At 38.6% G+C, this 23,967-nt stretch overlaps 1 protein-coding gene across 1 annotated transcript in view; it reads right to left on the minus strand.

Moving 5' to 3' along the window:
- ZFAND3 (zinc finger AN1-type containing 3) overlaps window positions 1–23,967 on the minus strand; it is a 132,891-nt gene that overhangs the window by 17,712 nt on the left and 91,212 nt on the right. Inside the window, exons 5-6 of the mRNA XM_063390869.1 lie at window positions 18,413–18,478; window positions 1,676–1,846 (exon numbers count right to left, since the gene is read on the minus strand). Coding sequence (XP_063246939.1) covers window positions 1,676–1,846; window positions 18,413–18,478 — 237 coding nt within the window. The remainder of the gene's footprint in view (window positions 1–1,675; window positions 1,847–18,412; window positions 18,479–23,967) is intronic.

Raw genomic sequence — 23,967 nt, forward strand, 5'->3', positions numbered from 1 at the left:
TCCAGTTTATAGAAAAAAAAAAGGTAGGTCTTATTTTATAATTTTAAAAGCGTTACTGATCAATAAAAGGGCTTTTTAAAAGTTGCTTTCAACTTAATTGCTCTTACATAGCTCCAATATTGCAGAATGTAGGAAGGGAACATTATTGATGTTACATAATGGTTAAGCAATCATTTATCCAATCCACCCCAAAATTCAAACTCTCTTGCTCTCAATATTAAGGACATTCTGCTATTTCAGTCAGGTTGTATACATTTCAGTTGTTGTATACATGACAACAGCAGACCAAGAGCAGAAATTCCTGCCTCTGCCATGCTGAGCAGAAAGAGCCATACCAAAATGTGTCATCAACAGCCCTGAATTTCTTCAGTTTGATAAAAATGTTACCAGACACTTCAAAGTGCCCTGACACACGATTTCCATAACAAGAATTTCAACATTACAGCTTTTGATTTCGTGTTTGGTGGCTTCACAGATAATCTATGTTAGTTCTGTGCCAGTGCTCCAATAGTGAAACAAAGCCTATCTCATGTCCAAAAGAGCCCAACCCAACAGTAATCTCTACAGCCTGAAGACAGACAGATGCTGAAGAACAAAGCATAACACAGAATCTTTGCAGCTTCCTATTGCTTCTCTTCACTTGGCATTTGGTATTCAGTAGAGGATTAACTGTCTTTGTAACTACCTTAGCTACCCTTCCTCTCCACACTGCTGCTCAGGCGGCCACGCCTTCTCTCCAGAGAATGGTTTTAACACAGGATTTTGTATTTCACAGGTGCAAGGTGAATTGCACCCATCATCTGTGCAGATCCTTTGGAAATCATCCCCTGCCTGAGACACAATGGAGTGACTGAAACAAACTTCTCCAAATGCACCAATACAAGCATTGTCAGAGGGTTCAATGCAACCTTCAATACACGATTATGTGAAAAAATAATTAGCAGGTAAAACTACCACAAGCATTATCACTGGGTCTAACAAGCACATTTACTCCAATTAAGAATGCAATTGTTCCATGAAGGAGAGAGCATCTCCTCTGGAATCTCATCACATTAATTATTGTTTCAGAAAGATTATTTGCATTTAATATGAAACCTGAAATTAATGTCTGCTTGGGATTATCATCCTCAATTCAACCATCTGAACAGTGTCATCAACTCAGGAAAAGCCAAGTTAGATGATTTTAAGTGTATGATGAACAGTAAATCTTCCCCCCACAAACCAAGTGTGAGAATGAAAATATTTTCAGTTAGAGGGGGCTTCTGGATTTAAGTTTCTAATATTAATGTAATTATAACATGCAGAAGCAGATACTGACCTATGTTCCTTTACACCCTATAGAAACCTTCTTATCTTTGCATATTTATTGATGTGCTTTGTGCTTCTTCTCCTGTCAAGTAGGTACGATGCCCTTCCTGCCTTACAGGGACTTCTGAAGTTAAATTCATTAATATTTGGCATCTCTTGAGACAAAGCAGTACATCAAGGCCAAAGTTTTAAAGGGGAAATTAGACAGGAACTAATTAGAACTTTGTGCTACCAGTGGAAGCTATAGCTTCTGTTTAGAGCATGTTTCCAAGGTGAGAAAGGCGAGTGTTGTCAGTATTTCCAGAGTGACACAGAGCTGAGCACGGCTGCGTTCGGAAGGCGGATGCCACTGGCAAACAGTACTCACCACAGCGACACGATCCCAGCTCCTGCTGTACTAGCTCCAGTTTTGTTTGGCACTGGAAGCACCGGCGTCTGCTCTTCTGTTTGGATCGACTGGTTTCCTCAGGCCTGTCATTACTGTCATCCAGTAGCCGTGGCCGTTTCACAGGAGAAGCCTCACTCTCCGACTGTGAATCTGTTGTATTCACAACAAATATTTTAGGAGAAATATTAGAATTACCTTGCTGAGGCATTCCTTTAGGCAGACTGAAGGTATATTGCTTTCAGCTGGGGTCACCACCAAGCAGTGTGAGACCTCCCATTCTATTGCATATGCATATTTTCTTACCAACCAAAATGAGCATCAAGTAAAGGACAAATTATCTTTGTTCCCTACAAGAACCCCTCCTGCTGTCAATACTGAAAGTAAAATGAACTGATTAGCTTCCTTCCAGCCTTGGCTGGGTCATACAGAGATACATGGAGAGCATGCACCATCCTAAACAATTGCAGGCTTCATCTGTCATCTCATTTATTTTCTCCTGTGCGCCGCCTTTGGTGTCTCCACACAAACTGACTGAAGTGATGAAAAACAACTGAGCACAGATTTGACCTATTTCCTCCCTGGGGCAGGAGAGGGATTTTTCAAGCACAGCATGTAAATTGTATCTCTTATGACTGAAGGCAGTACATGAAAGCACCATACCATGCTTACCTCTCTTTCCACATGGATAACAATTTAAATGTAAATTAGTATACGCCAACAATACAACCCCAAACAAAATAAGCATGATCTGTACATACATCCTATAAATTCCAAATGCTCAGCCATTTCTAAAGTATTAGTCAGAATACTATTTGCATTAATAACTTCATAAATTTCAGCTTGCAAGAAAATGGTGTATGGAAAGCCTTTTGAATTTAAAGTTTACAACAGTCTTGCTTCAGGTAGCATAGTGCCTTTTTTTCAGACTTTCTGGGGTTTTTTTTACAATGGAGAGGATACTGCCAAGGGTTCTAGAGTAGCACATGCAATGCACATTACTGACTGAACTGTGAGATGCCCAAGCCTTGTGTCTGTGGCATGTCAGAGACATGACATTTCAGTGGATCTGCGGCTCTGCAATCCAAGTCAGGTCAGAAAAGACATTTTCCCTTCTCAGATCTGTGCACAGCAGAATCAGTGCTGTATTTCCCTGTAATAAGAACTGCAAATAAATCTAATCCCAACTGTACTAAAAATTAAATTATTTGTTGTAATGCTACAAGGAGCTGCTGAAAGACATTACTGTAATCAGTCAGTATTTTACTGCATGATGGTGAACAAGGAAAAAAAAGTCCATTAGATGGGTTAAATCCCTTTTGAACCAACATAAATCCAACAAATAACAGGCTAAATCTATTTTTTTGGCAGCATGGTAACCTATTGAACATGTCTGTCCCATTATTCTAAGATTCCATTGCTTATGTCTGCTTTGTGCTGTCCTGGATTAGGCAGGAAAAGGTTAAGTGCCATGGATAAAATGTTGGTTTATCCAGTTTACATAACTGGTTATGTAGCTATCTTACCTGAGCCACTGCTTATCAACATCATGACTTTCCTTGAGTGAACACCTAAAGGAGTCAGAGTTGGAATACTTGGCAGCTTCTCCCTTTGGGGATGCTCTGTTAACTTCTCCTGGCTCCTCACATGCAGTACAGACTAATTCACATTTCTTAGCTGTGTTTCAGCCCCTGTGTCACAGCGTTCTTCCAGTTGCTGTACCCTGCTGTTACAGCCATCACAAATACACACCTTGCCTCACTGGGCCCGCTTCATTTCTGTCATATCGCTATCAAGATACGCTGAAAATGTGCCTGGCTTTACAACAAGTATAAAGCCTCTGTATCTCACGTTCCATAGAAGAGCGAATTGCTTTCTGCACTGCATACAGGTGATAAGTTTTTATTAAGCTGCAATGATTTTATCTGATGTGTGCCTCAAGACAGCCACCTTTTTGATCAGTGTCACAGATTACAATTGACACCTTACAAAATACATATATTAGGCCTAAACTAATATTCAGTACATAACGTACTTCACCTCTGCATGCTTGGCTGTGCAGGAGCCTTTGGCACGGAAAAGAAAGTAGTGCATAATGCATTACTACAGCTGTGGAACAACTAGTCCTGTCTTAAATCTCTGGAGAAAACAGTTCAAGGGAAAGATCCTCTGAACAGACTGCCTGGCTCCCTGAACAGAGATCCCAACTCACACTCCAAGGCAAACAATCCCGTCCCATGGACACTTGTTTTCAGAGTGCCTGGAACACCAGGCTCACCTCGAGGGTATAAGGACACCCCCTCCAACAGGCAGATTCTGTCCTGTGACCCGGCTGACTCAGCATTCAGTAAAACCTGCTCCAGCCCACCTTGCTGCCCCAGATGGAGATCTGCATCCTTTGCAGTTTATTCACTACTCAAAGAAACAAGTGCACTGCCATTATGGAACAGCTGCCTCCCCCACATCTTTGCTTCTGGAAATGTAAACTGTTCTGGTAGTTCTCAGAAGCCAATTTGGTATTCTGAATTACGCTGATGGAAACCATAGTCTGCTGATCCTGAAACCCAAATAAGGGATTCATGGTGTGAGTCAACCAGTGTCTAATAAGTTAATGAAACCATATGCCTTAATGAGAAAAATAGCTACTTCAAGTCAGTCCTACAAATGAAAATACTTAATAACACACTTTCTGTTAATTGGTAATGACTAACTGAATATTAACATGAGTTGGTCATTATCACAGAAATTATCGAAATCTCATTTTTTACAATGTGTATCTTTCTGCCATAAGCTAAAACACTTAGCACTGAGGTAAACTCAACCTTGCTCTCAGGGACAGCACCATTTCTCTGATCACTGCCCAGGGCCTTGAACAGGAGTCCAAGCTAATGCTCACCACAAACCAGACCCACACACACTTCCAGATTCCCAAAGGGAAGCACAATGAGCAAGGAGAAAGCACAGAGTAGACATTAGACCTTTTAGAGTCAGTCCTATGTGCATTTCTTCCAGATCTCGTTACTTTTCATGATACTGATACATGTAACACAGGACACAAAACACATCTTCCAGCACCTGGAATCTTGCAACCATAAAGTTCAAAGATATGATAGCAAAATGAAATTGTCATACATAGCTTTACTACCTGGAGTGCAACTGAAACAAAACCCCCTAGGAATACAGGCTGAAGTGCTGCAACTGGAACCAAGAGGAAATTCACAGTATGAACCTTTAAACAATCAAAAAAAGCTAAGAGGATTCTCTCAGCCAGTGACTGACAGTGGCTTTTCTCATAAGGTTGGTTCATTCAACAACAGTTACTTCTCATTTGCTTCTAAAACATTTTCCATGCTCAACTTGCATTTTAGTGTTGCACCTAAACCAACAAATACTCAGTCTGAGAGAAAACCAAAAATGCTCTTTTTTTACCCACAAATGTCAAAAATCAAAAAACTTCTCTGTAAAAATGAATAATAAGGATGAGAAATCCCCAAAATTTCAGGAAGAAACCGCTCAGCAGAGTAACTTGTGCACTGACCTTGACACACTCCCACTGCAGGTTTAATTCTGAGTTAAGAAACAAGCATTCTTCAAACTGGTATCTGATGGTGGAGATTCTTCTAATTGTGCACCAAACTCCCATTTGAAATGAGAGAACAAAGAAGTTCAGTTAGGCAAGGCTGAAACTGGAGGCTTGTCTGGAACCAACAAGCAGACCAGTGTTCTTAAAACTATTATATCATGGACAGAGACTCACATTTGTTTCTCACTGTCACTGTTCTCATCTTCATTACTCATGTTCTACCCTCAAAATTTTTCAAAAAAATAAAAAAGGCACCTGAGCTGAATTCCTCTCCCTTGCTCTCCAGCCTTGGAGGAGTTTGCAGGCTGCATGCAGATGGCTGCAGTTACAATTATGATGGCTCCTCCATGGCATTTGGGGGAGGGTGGGATGCTCTAGGCCAACAGAGACGTGGGCTAACAAAACTTAACGGGAGGAGGAGGGATGGAAGAGATGTGAAAATAGTAAGAAAAAGAGGATCCCTCCTCTGCTGCTGCTTTCTTCAAGAAGATGAACCTGTTTTATCTCCAGTTTCATGACAGCTTTTGAGGCACTCAGGTTTTTTTCTTATCATAAAGAAGCCATCACACAGACTGGCATTTATGATCTCAGCTGTCTGTGCAAACACCAGAACCAGCAGCCTTTAATGAACCCTCAAAAATTAATGCCATGTCCCCTGAAACTGTCTTAGAAGCAGCTTAAGCTCTTAAAACCTCTGTCCATAAAGAAACTTGCATGGTCACAGACAATAACTATGTAAGATGGATTAACTAAAACTTGAGCAACAGCTTGTTGCCAATTTCTAGTTGTTGTGGGTTTTTTATTCATTATTCTGTTATTAGATGAGGGATTACTTAACTGCCTGGCATGTTGATCATGCATTAAAAAATTCATCTAGAGAAAACTGCCTCTATACAAATCTTCCCTATCACATCTACCAGAATCATCATTTAAAATAATCTCTCTAGTTCAAATGAATCTAAAATTAACACAGTTGTTCCAAAACCCTTTTGTTTGTTGCCTGTCAATGAAAAAAACCAGAAATTCAAGATTAACACCTCATAAGCCAAGTCTGACAACTGTGACCACCTCAGTCCCACCCTGTTGCTGTACAGTGATGTGGAAAACGTTATCCTGAAACTAGTATTTCATTGAAATGAACATCCTATTTTGTCTTCTCACACAATTGTGACTGCATCTCAAGGCTGTGCACCTCTCTGGAAGCACTTACACTCATAAGAAATGTATTTATTTTGTGAATTCAACTCAGTGTTTTTTTAAAACACTACAGACAGATGTCTCAAAAATATATTACATAAGCCCCTTGGTAATATTTAACCACACAATCTCTTTTCTAGTATCATTGCAGGGCCCTTAGCATCATTACTTCAGCGATTTATTTTTTTCCCCTCCATAGAGTTTAAAAGCAACTGCACTAAAACCCAATGTCCCTAAACCGTGTGGAATCGAGAGACCACATGGGAACAGTCTCCACAGAACTCACATCCCGTCCGTCGCTTCTCTGCCTCACGAGGCTCTCCATGAGATCACACTGGAGACTATAAATAACACCCATAAGTTGCATTACATAAGTTATTATTTCTCATCCATCACCACAACCATGCAATAGTAGTTGTTTCCAGCTCTAATGAGTAAAAACAACCAATAAAAAAACCCCACAACTTTCAGCCTAGCTGTTTGAGACACGTAAGTGGAAGACTTGCTTTAAGATGTTCCAAATGTGAAATATTACTCATGTGCTTCAAACTCTTGACAGAAAAATTCTCTTTTCCCTTTGCAACAGAGCTAAGGATGCCATTACAGACTTGAAGTGTTTGAGTAGCTTAAAAAACCCCAAAAAACGAACAAAAAATCCCCTCAAAATTCAAAAATGGGAAAACAAAAAAGGAACTTAGCATGTACACTGCTTTAGGTTTAAGTGCTATTTTTGTGTTCAACAACAGCATGGTTTCATTTCTCCAAAATGAGAGCTGGCACACTTGACATGTGTTGCTAGAAAAGAGGATATACAAATACATGTATGTATATATGTGACTGAATGAGTATTAATTATTATGATTTCAGGAAATCAGACAAGTGTGGAGGTAGAACCATACACACAGTTTGGGTACCACTCCACTTGCACATAAGAAAATGCTTTCTTACTGTAGGGGAGACCTGACAAGTTGTCCAGGTGTGTTTGTGGAAGCTCCATCCTTGAAGGTACTCAAAACCTGACTGGCCACAGGCCTTAGCCTGCTCTGGGTGACTGCTCTGAGTAGGGAGATTGGATCAGTCTCCTGAGCTTTCTCCCACCCTCAGCATTTCTTACTTCTAAGATTCATGGATAGGAAAATAAAATTTAAAATTATATACGAATTCCTTCCTCCATTCACATTTTTTTCTCCTCTAAACCCGTATTGTCGGTATTATCACCTGGAAAAACTGTCCGTACTATACTGCAGTGTAACTTAATGAAGGTGTTTAACAACCATCTCTAATGAAACAGAAGAGACTAATCTAATGCATGTTGAAAATGCATGACAAATAGTGAACTACATAGGCTCCTGCATGCATTTTAGCTGAGCTAAACTGGAAAAAGTGTGAAAATGGCTATTATCCTTTCCTGTCAATGAAATTCAAAATTGTTAAATTATGTGAAAAGCTAATTAGTTTTCATCTCGTATTTAGGCTCCTATACTACATCTGTTCTATATTTAAGCTTTTGCATTACTTCCCTCATACTCTCTGATGTCAGCATGTCTTTAGTTAATAGAAACGTTAATTTATTTCTCAAACATTTTTACTTAAATGCACCAGATTTCTTCAAACAAGCACATATTGAAATGTATTCAGGCACCTGTACCGTACAGTTCCTTTGATGGATTAACTTTGGGCATTTCAATTAGTTAGAACATTTCCTAAGGCAATGGCCACCTCTACTGCTGCTGGCTGACAGAAGGATTTTGTTTGTTTAGAAAACTACGTGAGCGGGGTTCCCCTCCTGAATTACATCCATGGGAGAAGTCTGCAAACCTCCAGAGCCACAACAGGTGAGCTTGTGAAGGGAGAACACATTGGACAGTCCTGGCCTGCTGCTCATCTCATGCTCCAAGGGTAAACACCTGAAGGAAGTGTTTAAAACCAGCTGCAGACAGCAACATCACACACACAGTGAGTGCTGGTGTGCACTGGCATGAGGCTGAATTGCCACTGCCTTCATTACTGGGGGCAATTGATGCAGGGTAGAACCCTGACACTATTCCATGGATGCTAAGGGAAGCTGGTTTGGTTTGTTGGTGGCTTTTTTGTAATGGCTCACAAGCAGAATCTCATCTTCATATATTCAGACTATTATAAAGAATGAACCTTGAAAGGCCAGAAGGGAAAAAGGGCCACAATGCTAAACTCAAAAATTACAAAAATAATATTTTATGGAGTCAATTTTAACTTCTTTTCTCATTAGTAAATTATGTACTTTAATAGTACAGGGTTAGGGCTGGGAGAGGGACAAAGGCCAATTCTGGTGACACTTGAAGCTGGAGAACAAATGACATCCTAAGTGGCCTGAATAATCAGAACAGGATTAAGTGAAGGGATAATGCACATGTACAAATAGCTAAATGAAGAACAAGACACAAGTAGCAAGGAAAAAGTTGTAACAGTAATACACATGATGAAGAACCTATGAAGACAAATCATGAACATCCTGGCCATTCCACAGCCCCTGAAGACTGCTTAGTAGTACTCAAATATGCAGATTTGCATATCTGAATATGTATGTAGAAATACACACAAATAAGCTCACATTGGTTCTTACAAAATAGGAAATTTAAAAGCATTCAGCAATATCATAGTTTTGGTTTTGCTGACTTTAACGAGAACCTTCTTACACTTTGTGAAATTCTCTAAAATATGATTAGCAAGAATAGATAATGCTATAAATATTTCATATTTGCTAGTCAGCTCCAGCGTGCATAAATAAGCGGTGCTGCTCTGCTTCCAAATCCTAGTGGTATACTCCAGCTATGTCCTCATCAATCAGATGGTATACACTATTCAGAAAGGTAATTCTTCAAACTAATAGCCTAAAACCAGTTCTATATAGAAAATATTTGCTCTGTTATTTTTCACTCATACACAGAGTTTTCCTTAGTAGACCCTTCCCCCACTGGTATAATGAGGGTTTTCCAAGGCTAAGAGAGAGATTCAGAAGAGGAATTGCAAAGAACTCTTGCCTGCTAGCAGTGGAAAAAATACTTACCAATATTTATCTTTCAAAAAACTGATTTGTCTTTTAACTGCAGAACTTCAGTGATGTCATTAGTAACAGAAATCTTGCCATGAGAGATTATAATTCCAAGGATAGTACCTGATTAATGTCAAGGGAAAAAACCCCAGGAGCTCTTGTATTTTGATAAAATTTTTCCAGAATGGATTGTGAAAAGGGACTGAAACGCACAGCAAATCCATCTTCAAAGTACACTTAGTTTTAATTCTGTTACTTTAAAGCTCAACAATCAGTTTATATTTTGACTGTGTTACTTTTTCTAGCAATTTTTTTGGTGGGCAGAAACAAGCAGCCCTGGCATAGGACACAACTCCTGCATACCCGATTGGTGTCTATAGTCCACCAGAAGTCAGGCTGGTTTAGCAGGCAGCTCTTACTGTTTGGAAAGGAGGTATTTGGGAAGCTTCTACACTAACCTGAACCAAAGACCAGGGAGAGGAAGAACATATCAGTGAAACTCGGAGGATACAACAGTACATGCACTGTCTTGTATCTTACATCCAGCTTTTTCAATCCTCTTCTCCTCCAAGATGTTGCTCTCATTAGTCATTAGTTATTCCTCAAAGTTCATGTTCCAGAAATAATTTGGAACAGAAGCAGGGAAAAGACATCACTTGTATGTTCATGAACTGTCACACAAACAACTTTCTCACTTTCTAGGAAGATACACTTCCCCTGTGTATGTTCAGCAGACTAAAGAACACTTCCCAAAGGCTTTAAAATTACCTTCATGTATTTCTGAAGTCCTTATGAAATCTATCATCTAAATGAAAATACTGAAAACTTGTTCTTATAAGTTGTCTGATGCTCACTGAAATAATTAAGTCAGAATAGAGAACTTCACCAACAGTCAGATGAAACCTTTGGGGCACTCACATCAAAAAATCCAGCAGGAATTTGATCATGGATTTGCTCCCTGCAGGTTACATGTGTTTTAAAATAGTAAAAAAAAAATTGAATTAAAAAGTAAATGTAAGTAGCTATTTGTTTCAAATCTATTTCAGGCCACTTATTTAGTGCTTAATTTCATTTAAAACATCTCCAGTGTGTAAAGTAGCCATTTTAAAACTATAAAGTACAAGTTTATAATTAGAAATTTAAAATTATGTGTCTCATTTTCTAAAGCATACCTGTAAGGAAGTTGTCTGATCTGAAGAGATCAGGGTGCTGACTGCTGAGGTAAAATCAATTCAATTCTTCAGCCTGACAGGAGCCAGGTCTTTAAAGTTAATGATCTCAGCTATTCTTTGTGATATTCCCCATATTGTCAAAATTAAACAAACCCTAGGCTTACCAAATCCTCTTCCAGTAGAGTGTAGGTGAGAAATGCAAGATGTACAACCCTGATTTCTTTACCCTTGAAATTAATGGAGATGTGCTTTGTTTAAAGTTATGAGATGTGATTTTTTCAGCAGTCTCTGGTTATAAAACAAGGAGTTCAGAGCTGTTGGGAAAACAATGTTAAGGGAAATAGATGTACGCCTTTTCCTAGTATATACCGACTGCCAGAGATCACTTAATTGACCACAGAGATCTTGAGAGTTCTGAAAACTAAACAGTGGCACTAAACCACTAAAAATAATCAAGGTAAAGCTGTTTCATTTGAACCAAAATATACATAAAGGCCAAAATATTTGCTCTTCAGTTTCAACAAAAGAAGAGAAATCCTTCGTCATAATTCCCTAAGACTTTGGTAAAAAGAGGTGGCAATATCTGAGTTTTAAAAGACAATGACCTTTTAATTGTATAGTTTTGTATTTGGCAACAATTTCACTAACCAGACTGAAAAACATCAGCCCATAAAGAAAATGTGAGAAAATGTTGAGGGCAGCAGCACATGTTTTTTCAGGACAGGAGAGTCTGATTTATGAAAGCACAGGTCATTTATCCTGCTCATGGCCCAAGAGAACACTGCTGCATGGATGCTTTTCCCAGCTCTTTGCTTTGCATTGACCATTCCAGCTGTCTCACCTTTCCAAGAGTCTCTCTCCTGGCTTTTCTCCACAGTTTAAGGCACTAAATGCTTGCCTGTACTCCCAGACCTCAGTTCTCGTTAAGTGCTATGAATGCAACTGAGGTTAGACTAAGTATCTCTTCTCTATAAACACTCATATTGTATTTGTTTTCCATTAGTGTCACAGGAAATATTAGGTTGGAAGGGATTTCTGGAGGTCCTGCAGTTCAGCCTCCTGCTTGATGCAGAGTAAAACATCAAAGAAATTGGATCAGGTAGCTCAGGGTCTGGTCCATTTTCAAAAATTTTCAAAGACTAAGACTTCACAGCCTCTGAAGGTACCTATTCCAGTGCCAGCTAGAGGGAAAAAATCTCTGCCCTTAATCAGCCAGCTGTACTGTTCCTAACACAGTTAATCCAGACACTGTTTATTCCTATCATCTGGTACCTTTAGTTTGACATTCAAAATAATTTTCTTACTGGCTGACAATTCAATGTGAACTCCTCTCAAGAGATCATCCTGTCCTATTGACCCAAGTACATTTTCTTCCAAGTTGTTCTTTTTTATGGGATTCAGAATATGGAAATGAAAACAGATGAAAAAATTGAAACAAAAGGAGAAAAAGAGATAAAGACAAGTGAAAGATGAGGAATGGACTTACACAAACCCAGAAAGTCTTAAAGGGGTTATTTGGTGAAGAATGAAAAAGTTTCAAGGGCTTATCTGAACTGCACAAAGGATAAAAGAAGACGAATTTAGGTGATTTGAGAGGATAAATAAAGATAGTGGGAATAACAGTTTAAAGTACTTGGAGGACATTTTCTGTTAGGATGCTGAACTTGAACTGACCTCAGACAGCTGGGAGTACCACGAGGTACACAGAGGTGTGTGTGTGTCAGCCCCTGCTGGGATCTCATACAGGCCAAGAGCCCCTTATTCCCCACCCACAGACAGATTTTGATTATTGCTTTTCATTTCTATTTTACTGGGTTGGTTTTTTTTCCTCCTCACAACAGAAAAAACGGTTGATTCTTATAACCTGTGAACCTCTGAATAACCAAAATCTCCCTGAATTATTGCACATTTCTGCCACTCACACCAGCATACACCAAATCCCACTTTCTGCATGAGGTAGTGTCCTTGTTTCCACTAGAATTTTCCTCCTAGTAGCTGGTACCGTGCTGTGCTTTGATTTGGGATGAAAATAATGTTGATAACACACTGATGTTTTAGATGTTGCTACGCAGTGTTTACACAGGGTAAAGGGCTTTTCAGCCTCTCACCCCACCAGTGAGAGGGGCTGGAGAGCACAATAAGGTAGGAGGGGACACAGCCAGGACAGCTGACCCCACTGTCCAAAGGATGCTCCACACTTTATGGTGTCATGATCAGCATATAAACTGGGGGGAAAGCTGGCCAGGGGCTGCTACTCAGGAACTGGCTGGCAAAACTTGGTTATTTCTCTCTCCTTTTCGTTATTTTCCTTTTTTTACAATTTATTATGATTTTAAATTGTTCTTATACTCAGGAGTTTCTTTTCTTGCAGATCATGTTCAACTGCTTTACATGCTCTTAAGAGCATTGATCTGAGCTAGTGTGGTTTTGGGGAATATAATGTTATAAAATGGGAAATAATAATAAGCATGTAAGTTACCACATTCATCCATTTATCTTATTCCACCACAGTAATTTTATTTCTTAAGGCCAACAGTCCTTTCAAGAATGACTTCAACAGAGTGGTAAGAAAAGGAGTTAATCCTAAATAAAAATTACTGGCGTGGCTCTTAAGTATTTGTGATTTATCTATACAGCATGTAAAAGAGAGCTTTCACAACCACAATACAGTTTTCATTGCTTTGGCCACCTCAACTATCTAGCCAGAACTTGATGATCAATGCAAAGAAAAGATACACCTAGAAGCCACTAAGTCTGAAAATTTATGTCAAAGTAATGCTGCAAGAAGTTTCCATTCATCTTATTTTAATGTACTTTAACACAGGCAGATAAAACTGTTCCTGTCCTAATATCATAAGATGATAGAAAAATAATCTATTTATTTTATCCTGCCTGTTCTGAACAGACAGGGACAGGAGTCACTGTTTTCATATGCTGTCATGCTGCTGCACGCCTCTTCATTTCTGAATGCTGTGTTTTTTCCACTACTTGGAAGAAAATTCTCTTCAAAAGTAAACAGCATGAGTGATTAATGGATGAACTACGAAGATGCTTGCAAAACTTCTCCTTAGATCAAAGCAAATATGGACTAAAATTGAAGGCATTTTTTTCACTGCGGTTTAGTAAAGCGATGATTTAGATGTCTAGCACAGAAATGTGCTAGACTGTGATAGATAAAAATCAAGCACGACTTTTTTACAAAAAAAATATTACCAATTATTGTGTGCTAACAAGCTCCTAGAAATCTTCCCGGGAACAGCTGAAGTTTTTAAACTCAGAGGCAAGGATCATCAGAGCTATATCTGACTTTTATCGAACTTTTTGATGTATTGACCCCAAACGTATCACTTTGGATTCTCCAGCTAACTCAAATTAGTCTAAAATCATGGGATGCCTTCAGTGTAAAAGAAAGTTCAGGTGAACCATATCCACTGTTTTTAATGAACAAGGGTGGCTTTGTAAAGCTGAGAAAGATGAGTGGATATAAATCATACAATTAGAGCAAGTCCTTAATTTTGTTTACTGCTATGATTATTATGATCCTTACCACTAGGAGAATTTTAATCTACAATAATCATAACACTTTGAGAAGGCTCTCAGATAACCAGGAGGAGAGGAAACCAATCTGTCCATCCAGACAGATATGGGAGCATGGAACAGATAATCCAGCATGTCACAGAAATAGGCAATAAGCTGAGGCAGTAAAAAGCCATCAACATCCATCATCTGATCACAGTACGGCACCATCTCGCAGCCTCTCTCAGCTCCTGCTGCATCAGTGCCAGTCCCAGGCACTTCATCCTGTTTGTAATTGCTGATGAGCAGCAATAAGGCCTCCATGCCTCAGCTCTCGTCCGTTCCACTTCAGCACCCACCTATTAGGTTGTAACTTTTATTTACAGCCTTGCTTGAGGTGCTGCTCTATTAGTACAGCTGGAAAGTGAGCAGAGGGAGGGGGAAGAGCGTCCCTAATGGGCACTATTATTGCTAGGGCTGGGTGATTTACTATGCTGCTCAGAGGCTGTTCTATCATCACTTTCCTGTTGGTGAGAGAGCTCCAAGAAGGCTGGATTTCAACCCAATGCCCTCCAGAAGTCAAACACTAAAGAACATCTTAACAGTCCCTTGAAACCCCAATGAAAAACAGACCTCAAAGTTGGTTTAGTGCTATAAAGCCCCCTTCAGTAATATTTTGTGTGTTTTTTGCTCAGGAGCTTAACACTTCAGAGAAATTAAAAAAGAAAATCTAATTAGTGGTGTATGAGGTCCTTTTGTCCTTACTCAAAACATAACAATTGATTAACAAATGATCATATCAATGTCATGATTTCACGGTTTTGGCTCAGGTTCAAAATCTGTGTACTTCTACTTCCACAGCTTGACCTTCCTATATCTCCTCCAAGGCTGTCCTCTCAATTGTGCAGGGTCAACCTCAAAGTATTTGGATTCCTGGCACTGTTACAAGCAAGCACATATCTTAGTACAAGAACATCAATACATTTGCAACTTCAAAAGGACCACAGCCCTGTTTAACGACTTTACTCAAGCACTGAAATAATTATTTCCATCTCAAATTTTAAACTAGAAAACACACAGAGAAAAGAGACAGATTCTTGTCTTGTAAAATATAAATACCACCACACTAATCTACCACAGATATTCTCATAAAATGTGAGCTATCTACACATATAACTATACAAAATATTACAGATGCACATTTCTCAGGAACTGCTACTGAAAAATAAAGTACTTAAACCTCACCAACTTTATGGATATAATGTATGAATTGATTGTATCATTACCACATTTTATCTGCCTGCTTCTACCACCTTCTCTACTGCACAATTAAAAATTAACTGAGCACACTCACACAGCTCCATCAATTTTTTTCCAAGTTTCTTTAAGCTGCATGAAGATGTTATAAAATCTGGTTAGAGTTGTGTAGTAAATCATCATTGAAGTTGTACAGCAGAAAAACAAGACTAATATGCTACTTGGTGCTGCGCTTTCCCAGCACGGGCACCTGATACAAATGGGATGTGGATGCCCTGCAGACTGGAGCAAGCCTCCCAGTACCTGCCATCAATCATCACATTACCCAAGCATTAAGAAACAAATCAAAATACATAAGAAGCTATACACTGGGCCACACAGTCCCATCTTTCTTCCTACAAAATCCTCAGACTGCTGGTGCTCACAAGCCTTTGAGGCATCCTCCAAACTAATGATTGCAAGGCTTTATTCATTCTTTCCATTATAATCCTTGTCCTGTGGGTACACTGGAATAGAAATACTTTTGCCACCAGTGATGGTTTTGGCAAACAGGAGGAAAAACCCCACTCTTTAGTGTCATAATACTATTTTTTATCAGAACAGCTCCTACAGCATGCAGGTTGACAAATGTATTAGGTAAAACCTCTTTTCTCTTTAAAAGAACTTTTCCTGTACCTTGGCAAATTTATTGTTTTGATCTTTCTTTGATTGTTACACTCATGCTGATAAAATACGAAAGGTTTGTCTCCTTCCTTAATATTCTGATGGAAACTTAAATATAAGATAAGTAAGTCAAATTTCTAATTTTCTGACTCAAATGCTGATTTAGGGAACTTTGGGGCAAAACTATGCTTGAAGGGTGAACAGAATTACACAGATAAAATCCAACATAATTTTTTTTCTTCAAAGCTGTTCCAAGCAGAAGAGAAGCAGAATACTTACAGAAAATAGGTTTATAAATGATGTATAATGTTGACAAATACTGCTTGCATCATATAAGTAGCTTCATAGGAAGCTGAAGTGATTCTAGTCTGAAAGAATGTGCTGATTTTGGCTGGGATAGAGTTAATTTTCTTCACAGTAGATAATGGGGTTATGTTTTGGCCTTGTGGTTAAACCCTAGGAAATGTTCACCTACAAGGTACACTGTTCAGGCCTGAAGATGACACAGCACTTCTGGGTAATATTTTGTAGCCAATGTTTTCTTGTCAATTCCCATGACAACATGGTAATTTATTTTAAAAATGAAAGTTTGCTGAAAATTTAAGATCTGGAGAAGAAAACCAACTCCTTGTATCAGGAGTAAGGGATTATATGTAAGGGACTATAAAGATAATATGTAGATTACTGAACAAATAATGTAAGAACCTCAAGTGAAATTAGACTAATACAAAATCAGTAGATTTAGTTGACAGAAGATTAAAGTTATGGTATCAAATTAAGGTCATCTCCTCATTTTCTTAAAAAACACACTAAATGAAAAACATACAAGCATGTACAGACCAAACGAGCACAAACTGAAAGTAAGAGAACTACTGAGGAAAGTTAGCTAAGACATTTCTCAATATGTCTCATGGTTTCATCTGCTTTACTCCAAGGAGCTTTTACTGGTGTCATTTAACTCCAAATAATGAACTTAAATTTATTTTTGCTAAGCACACACACAAAAATTTTCCAACAGTACTCTCAGTTTACTGTATCTGTAGCACCATAACAAGCTTTTAAATTACTCTGCCATGAAAACCAGCTAAACATTACAACAGCTAACATACAAAGAAAATACAATTCAGTAATACCATGAGCAAAGCAGATTAGTTTGCAAGTGATACAGTGACAAATACTCCATCTCGTTTAGATACACCTCCACGGCTGCACAGAAAAGAAAATCCAATCTTCCTGTCCTGAAGAACAATCTTCCAGTTCCAAATTCAGCTCTTTGGCAAACAACACTCACTGTCACAGATTATCATGAGTTACTTGAGAAGGCTGCGCCAAGAGCAAGGTAATGCAGCTTCTCTGTAACCTTCCTTCACTGCAGAACAAACCAACTTGTATCATCACACATCTGCTGCAAGCTAACAGCATTCACCTATGGAATAACTGCAGTTCAGCTCAACAAACAGGAACTTGGAAAGAATGACTTCAGAGGAAATTTCCCTTGAATTCCTTCAAGAGCAAGGGTCCTTACTCAAACTGGAATACCCTTCCTTTCTGCACATAAATGTAAATATAGGCAAAAATTATTTTGGCAACACAAACTTCAAGAACGTTACACTACCTACACACCCACCACTCCCCAGGACATCAACAGTGGTCCTGGTGGAAAGGATCGTGTGAGTTCTCCTTAATCCGCACAAAACCAAAGCCTGGAGCAGACCTGAGCCAAGGCAGGTAACTTGGCTGCCTGACCTAGTGAGTGTACACATGGTTCCTCAGGACAGATCTGATGCAGAAGCAGTGACTTCAGCCTGGCAATGACCTAACATGTCACTACTAATACCAGCCCTGTGAGACATTATTCACCTACATCCTGCACAGAGAAACAAAGGCATCGAAAGGACCAAAGGAGACAAAATTTAGTCTCAATGCAAAGATCAGCTGTCTATACTGCATCTTCAATTAGGGATAGTCAATGTACTTACAACAGTTTTCTACTTAACACTTTGGATTTCAAGGCAGGATTTCCATAACATTGTCACAATCATTAGACTTTAACTGATTACTCCTGTATGTCTTGTTTTTACAAAGATTAACTGAAAACAGAGTGTATAGAATTCTGTTTAACAGGATTCTAGATGAACTATCTGCCATACTAATCCTTTTATATGCACATTTCTGTCAGCAAAACAACAATATTTGTTCTCATCTGGCATTTGCCAGATATGGTTATTACCCTTTACTATTAAACTATAACTGCTAAATATAATGCAAAACCTAATCCCTGGATCCCACAAAACACATACCTGAGTCGCAAGATCTTTTGGTTGGTGTGGTTAACGAGGCATGAGCTGTACCTGTGCATGGCCCACCTGGAAACAGAGAAGATTTTATGTCTCAAAACACCACCTATATTTAACATTTACAACCACATCAAGATTATACTTCAGAACATAAAACATGGAGGAGCACTTGTCTTTGGAGAGCACATATGGAAGTGGTTCTACTCTCAGTTCTTCTTTCCCAGATGAATCTGAATATCTTGTGGTAAAAAAAAATAGATGAAAAGTTGGGACAAAGTTACACTTTTTAAATATACTTCATAAATATTTCAAAAGGCATTTTTTGGAAAATATACACCATAATTGCAATGCTAGAAATGTATTTAAGTGACCAACAAGTAATACAAGGGACAAAGTGATCACTTCTCTGACATCAAACCTTGTTACTGACTCCAGTGAGATAATGACTTTGCCTCTTATCTTGTTCTCATTATGTGTTCTAAGTGTGGCACAAGCATATGCTAACAAGCTCTTTCCATGTTTAAGGTTTTTTGGCTCTGGACTCTTGCCCACTCATCTGGCATCTGCTTGGTAGTAAATTGCTTTCTGCCTTTTTTCTTAACATGCATCATCGTTGAGGACTTCTCCAGAGATCTTGTTAAAATAGCAACCAGTTGAGTGTACACAGTGACTTGAAGTAAAAATAAATAAATAAAAATAAACTCCATGCAGGGAAACCAAGACACATTGACAGCAGCATTACCAATGGTAATAACACATCATACCTTTGAAAATTGGATATTATAAATGGGAAGATGCTAGAGAGCCTGAAATTGAGTTACATCTACTAGAGTTTGGCTATCAAAATACCAATAATCAAGTTTGCACTAAACTGCTGGTGATACAGTAATACTTGCTGGCAACATAACAGAGCTTAGTACAACAGGATAACCTTTAACATAATGTCGTCATGCACTGAAAAATACTAAAAGTACTTTTTCCCTGTTTTTTTCCCCCCAGTCTTTGCGTATCTGGAAAGCAGCACTGTGACTGTGACAATGTTTTTACCTTTTTAGTATTTTCAGGCTGGCCTGTTAGTAAACTATTTTTGCTTCTCTCTGGGATGCTCCCTCTTGAAGCTTTCCTTCATTTCTCTTTTTCACTAAGTTTCAGGTCTCAGGCAACTTTATCTACTCTGAAATACTCATAGCATTGCAACACTGAAAAAAAATTAAATTCTGCAGTTGATGGAGAAAGATGTGAGTGACTTATTTCAGTGCATTTGATTTCAATGAAGTCCACCTAGGAACAGAGTTTTACACTCTCAGTTTCCCAGAGAAGGACCAATAAACTTGCTGAGTTTTTGTTCTCCCAAGAAGTCCCTCTAGCCACACACACCATTTCATACCTGTGCCATGGGTAATCTGTTAACAGGTGGCTACAGTGGCCAAGAAGCCAGTTCTTGGCCTGCAGGCCAACACTGAGGGCACTCATCAGCTCCTGGCCTGAGGTCAAGCAAAGCATCAGGACATAGGAAACTACTGAACCAGACATAAGAAATTGCTATTTATGAGCCAGGCAACAGTATGAGCAGCTGGCAGATGTTACAGACAGCATTTGCAAGGCACTGTTGGATTCTCCAGGCTGGTAAGGGAGCTGGTGAGAAATGGCTGAACTGCACAGGCAAGGGGAAGGGAGTGGTGGGCATCCCTGCAGGGTCAAGACTGAATATGAGAAGAGACAAGCTTGCTTTTGCAGTGAGGAGGACTGGGAGTCGCGTGGTGGGTCCTTTCCTAGCCAAAAATACAGCATCCTGGATGGATGGATCAAGCATCCTGGTGTCACCCAAGTGGTGCTGACTTCAGGCTTGACAGTACTAGCAAGCAACAATCTCTTCTCAACAACCAGAAATGGTCAAGTAAGCAGAAATAGGTTTTTACAACATAATACTTTCAATTTTTTTTTAATATTCTGGTCTAGAAAAAGTCATCTTGATCTATGTTAGTACTACTATTGCAAAAGACTCGAAAAATGCTTAGTGTAGGGGTTGGTGCATTTGGGGAAGAAATCAATACTGAAACAGAATCCTTACCAAGTTTTCTAGTGAAACCTTCTGCATATTCGAAAACCTACAGAGCAGGTCTGTTAAGTCAGTCTCTGCTTTCAGACACCAAGTATTTGGTTTCAATATAGAATGCGTGTAAGTAATAAAATCAACAGGGTACGGAATTTCAATGAACTGACTTCAGACACAGCTGCCTCTTAAAATGCAGCAGCTCTTCTGTAAATAATTTTAGTTACATTCTCCCAGTTTTCACTGAATAGACAGTGAGAGGCATCATCACTGTGGACTAACAAATAAGACTAATCCTTTCAATTATTGTAAAGTAAATATTTACACTAGCTGATACTTTCAGCATCCAGCCAAATGTAAGAACTTTATTTCTCACTCTCTAAAGTACAATAAGTTGGTATGCATTCTGCACTTCCCTTTGTCAGAGTTTTCCCGTTATTTATTCTTCCCTCATTAGGTATGGCTTTCATACAGCTTTGATTTGTATAGCACAGCACTAGAGTTTTAATAAGGAGTATCTTGGGATTTGCATGCATGTACACTAGCGCCTAATAACCAGTGAAGGCAGCACGTACTTTGCAGCATTTCCTTCTGCTACTCCTTTTGTTCCACCATTAAAAATGTCATGCATAATTCAGTACTGTGGGTTTGACTGTGCAGTTCTATGTAGAACTCTCAACGTGGAATCTTCTGGTATGCATAACTGCTAATTCAGGCATATTTGTGTTGTTTGAAACAGGACAGTATATTTCTCACAGCTTTGATCAAAATTCTGTGTGTGAGAAAGAAAAGGGAAATCATAACAATAGAACACCAGTCCATCTTGGCTATTCACAAAGGTAGGCTTATAACTTTGCTTTATACCTATGATTCAGGATATATCTGCATCTTCATTACCGAAAAAATAAATTTTTCAAGGTTATTTAACTGTGCTACATAAAACACTTCAGTGCACAGTGAAAGGCCACATGTCTAGCTTCCAACATAACCCACAAGGCTGTAAAGCTCTTCTTGCTCAGCACAAACAAGACATTAAAATGGAGGAACAGAAATATCTTTCTACTCTACTCCAATTAACAGATAACACAACAGCTTCTGCTCCTATTTCTTCCAGTGTATGGTTTCTGACATTTGCAACTCCTCTTTCAAAGAAAAGCAGTCACAGCCCAAGGATAATGTAATCTCAAGAGAAGGTGATTATAAATGCAAAAATACTAAAAGTTACTGAAGAAATTAGAAGAATTGTGAGAATTTTGACAATTTTCAACTTTGCAAATTCACACATAGAATTAATAAAGGGCAAAACAAGGTAACTCGAACCTTATCATATATTAATACAACATGTCTTGTTAATTTAGTTGCTATGTTTTTTGCTTTTGATATGCACAGCTTTCCATAACTTACTGTTGGCTGGACTCAATAAATATTGACTGGAAAAGCAGATTCAAACCAAATTTCTCTAATTATCCAAAGTAGTAAAATTTTATATATTGCTTCCATTTCTATGGATACATTAATGTTGCTGTTATTTACTATTGCAGTAAGTTCTATATGTTTAAACTGTCCTTCAGAATGCCCTTCTGCATTGCCCACCTCCCTTCCTGACCTATGTTAACTGCTGCCAAGCAGTATCTGTCCTGAGGACATCCCTGAGTCAGGGCAACTTGTTGCTTCCCCTTCCTCAAGTCTGTAAAGTGAAGTGACTCCACTCAGTCAGAGCCTCTTATGCAGGAAAGAAGTTAAACACGAGGGTGTTTAATCCCCTCTTCCTGCTGTTTGGAGAAGCACTGAGTTTGAGCCCAGGGCACACACATCAGGCGGACTGAACAGCACGGAAGTACTTACTGTGCAGAGAAAGAGATGCAGAAGGGAGCAAAACTAACTTAGCATGCGAGTAAAAAGTCTAAATTACAGTAATACATTGAAACAATTTCACATGCCACAAAAACTTCAAGGCACATAATGAACAAAGATGAAAAATAAGTGGAGGAGCCTGAAGCTCAATAATATTAGATCACAGTAACACAAGGACAAAGGAACTCCACTTTGAGCTTTTGGTACTGTGATGCCTCCTTCCCAGATAAGCCACACTGACCCCTTGAATGCAACAGGCTGGAAGAAGGTAGTAAGCGCTGAATTTCCTTGGACAGCAGTGCTCCAGCCAGGACAGGAACCATTTCATGGCTATTTGCAATGCAGGAAAGAACCCACCTTGAGAAACCTGTCCAAACCAGTTAACCTAGTTGTACATTTGCTGAATTGGGAGAGACATAATCTAATGAATCCACACAATTGAGTCGGAAGGCAGTCATTGATTACAAACACCAATACATAAACAAACGAGAATATAAATCTCTTAAGTTCAGTCTGCACAGACAGACCATGCTATCTTTAAGGAAAAAGGCAAAACAACTTCCCAACACTTAAGAACTGCTTATTTGCTGCAGAATGGGCAAGATGCATGATTGTCTAAGTGATGTCATTACTACATAGATAAGAGGATTATATAATGTAAAAATACCCACTTTTTAAAATCTAGTTTTACGAATTGGCCTTTAGGTATTTCTGTGGATTTTTGTCTGCATGAAGCTTTTGGAGAAGGAAATGAAACCTAGACTGCTTTGTTGCTGAATGGATGCTGAATTTAACAACTATAAGGAAGGGAGACAGGATTCAGATTCTAGCGTCTTCCCTGCTATTGTCTCACTTTGTTACCCCTTTTTCCTCAGTAACAGATTTTATATTTTCCTTCTTTGTAGGCGTAAGTTGAACTCTAAAATGGGCTTTTGAAACCAGCAGTTTAGTAACATTTTTATAAACAGTTTTATTTAACCTCAATAGCTATGCAGCTCTAACCCACATTTTTCTAATGTGACTGTGTTTCTGTTTTATGTTCCATGGGCTCCTGCAACTCTAATAAATGGGACCATAAGACACACTGTCTACCCTGCAATGTAAAGTGACTATAAATCAGAAGGAACAATTAAAAGTGGTATAACATCCCTGGTCTTCATTATGTTTCAAAATTATCATGGGAAGTGCTCATTTCATAAATCTTTGTGCCAGATCTTTGCTTGTTAGAAAACACAGATATGTTCTTTCTATGAAACTGAGACTGTATGGAATAGTTGGAAACTTACAAAAAGATCCTCACCAAAGAAAAGATGATAATGATATTTCTTATTCAAATTTATAACTGCCTTTATGTGCTGTAGTAATACTAATACTATTAGTATGCACCTAATACTGGTTGGCATTTCTCAAAAGACAACTCAAAAAGCCCACAACTCAATACGGTTTTACATTTGAAATCATTCTTACAAATTCCCAGAGAAGAACTACTTGCACTGATATTAAAATAAATGTGGTTTTTTTGATAAATATTTTAAAAAATCAGATTCAATGATAATCAAACTAAAAAACTGATTTAGTTAATATTAACATTAAAAACAGTACCAAGACTATTTGTAAATAGCTTCTAATGAAAATAAGGCTAAAAATTAAA

Source organism: Prinia subflava, chromosome 2, assembly GCF_021018805.1.
Source record: "Prinia subflava isolate CZ2003 ecotype Zambia chromosome 2, Cam_Psub_1.2, whole genome shotgun sequence".
NCBI lineage: Eukaryota > Metazoa > Chordata > Aves > Passeriformes > Cisticolidae > Prinia > Prinia subflava.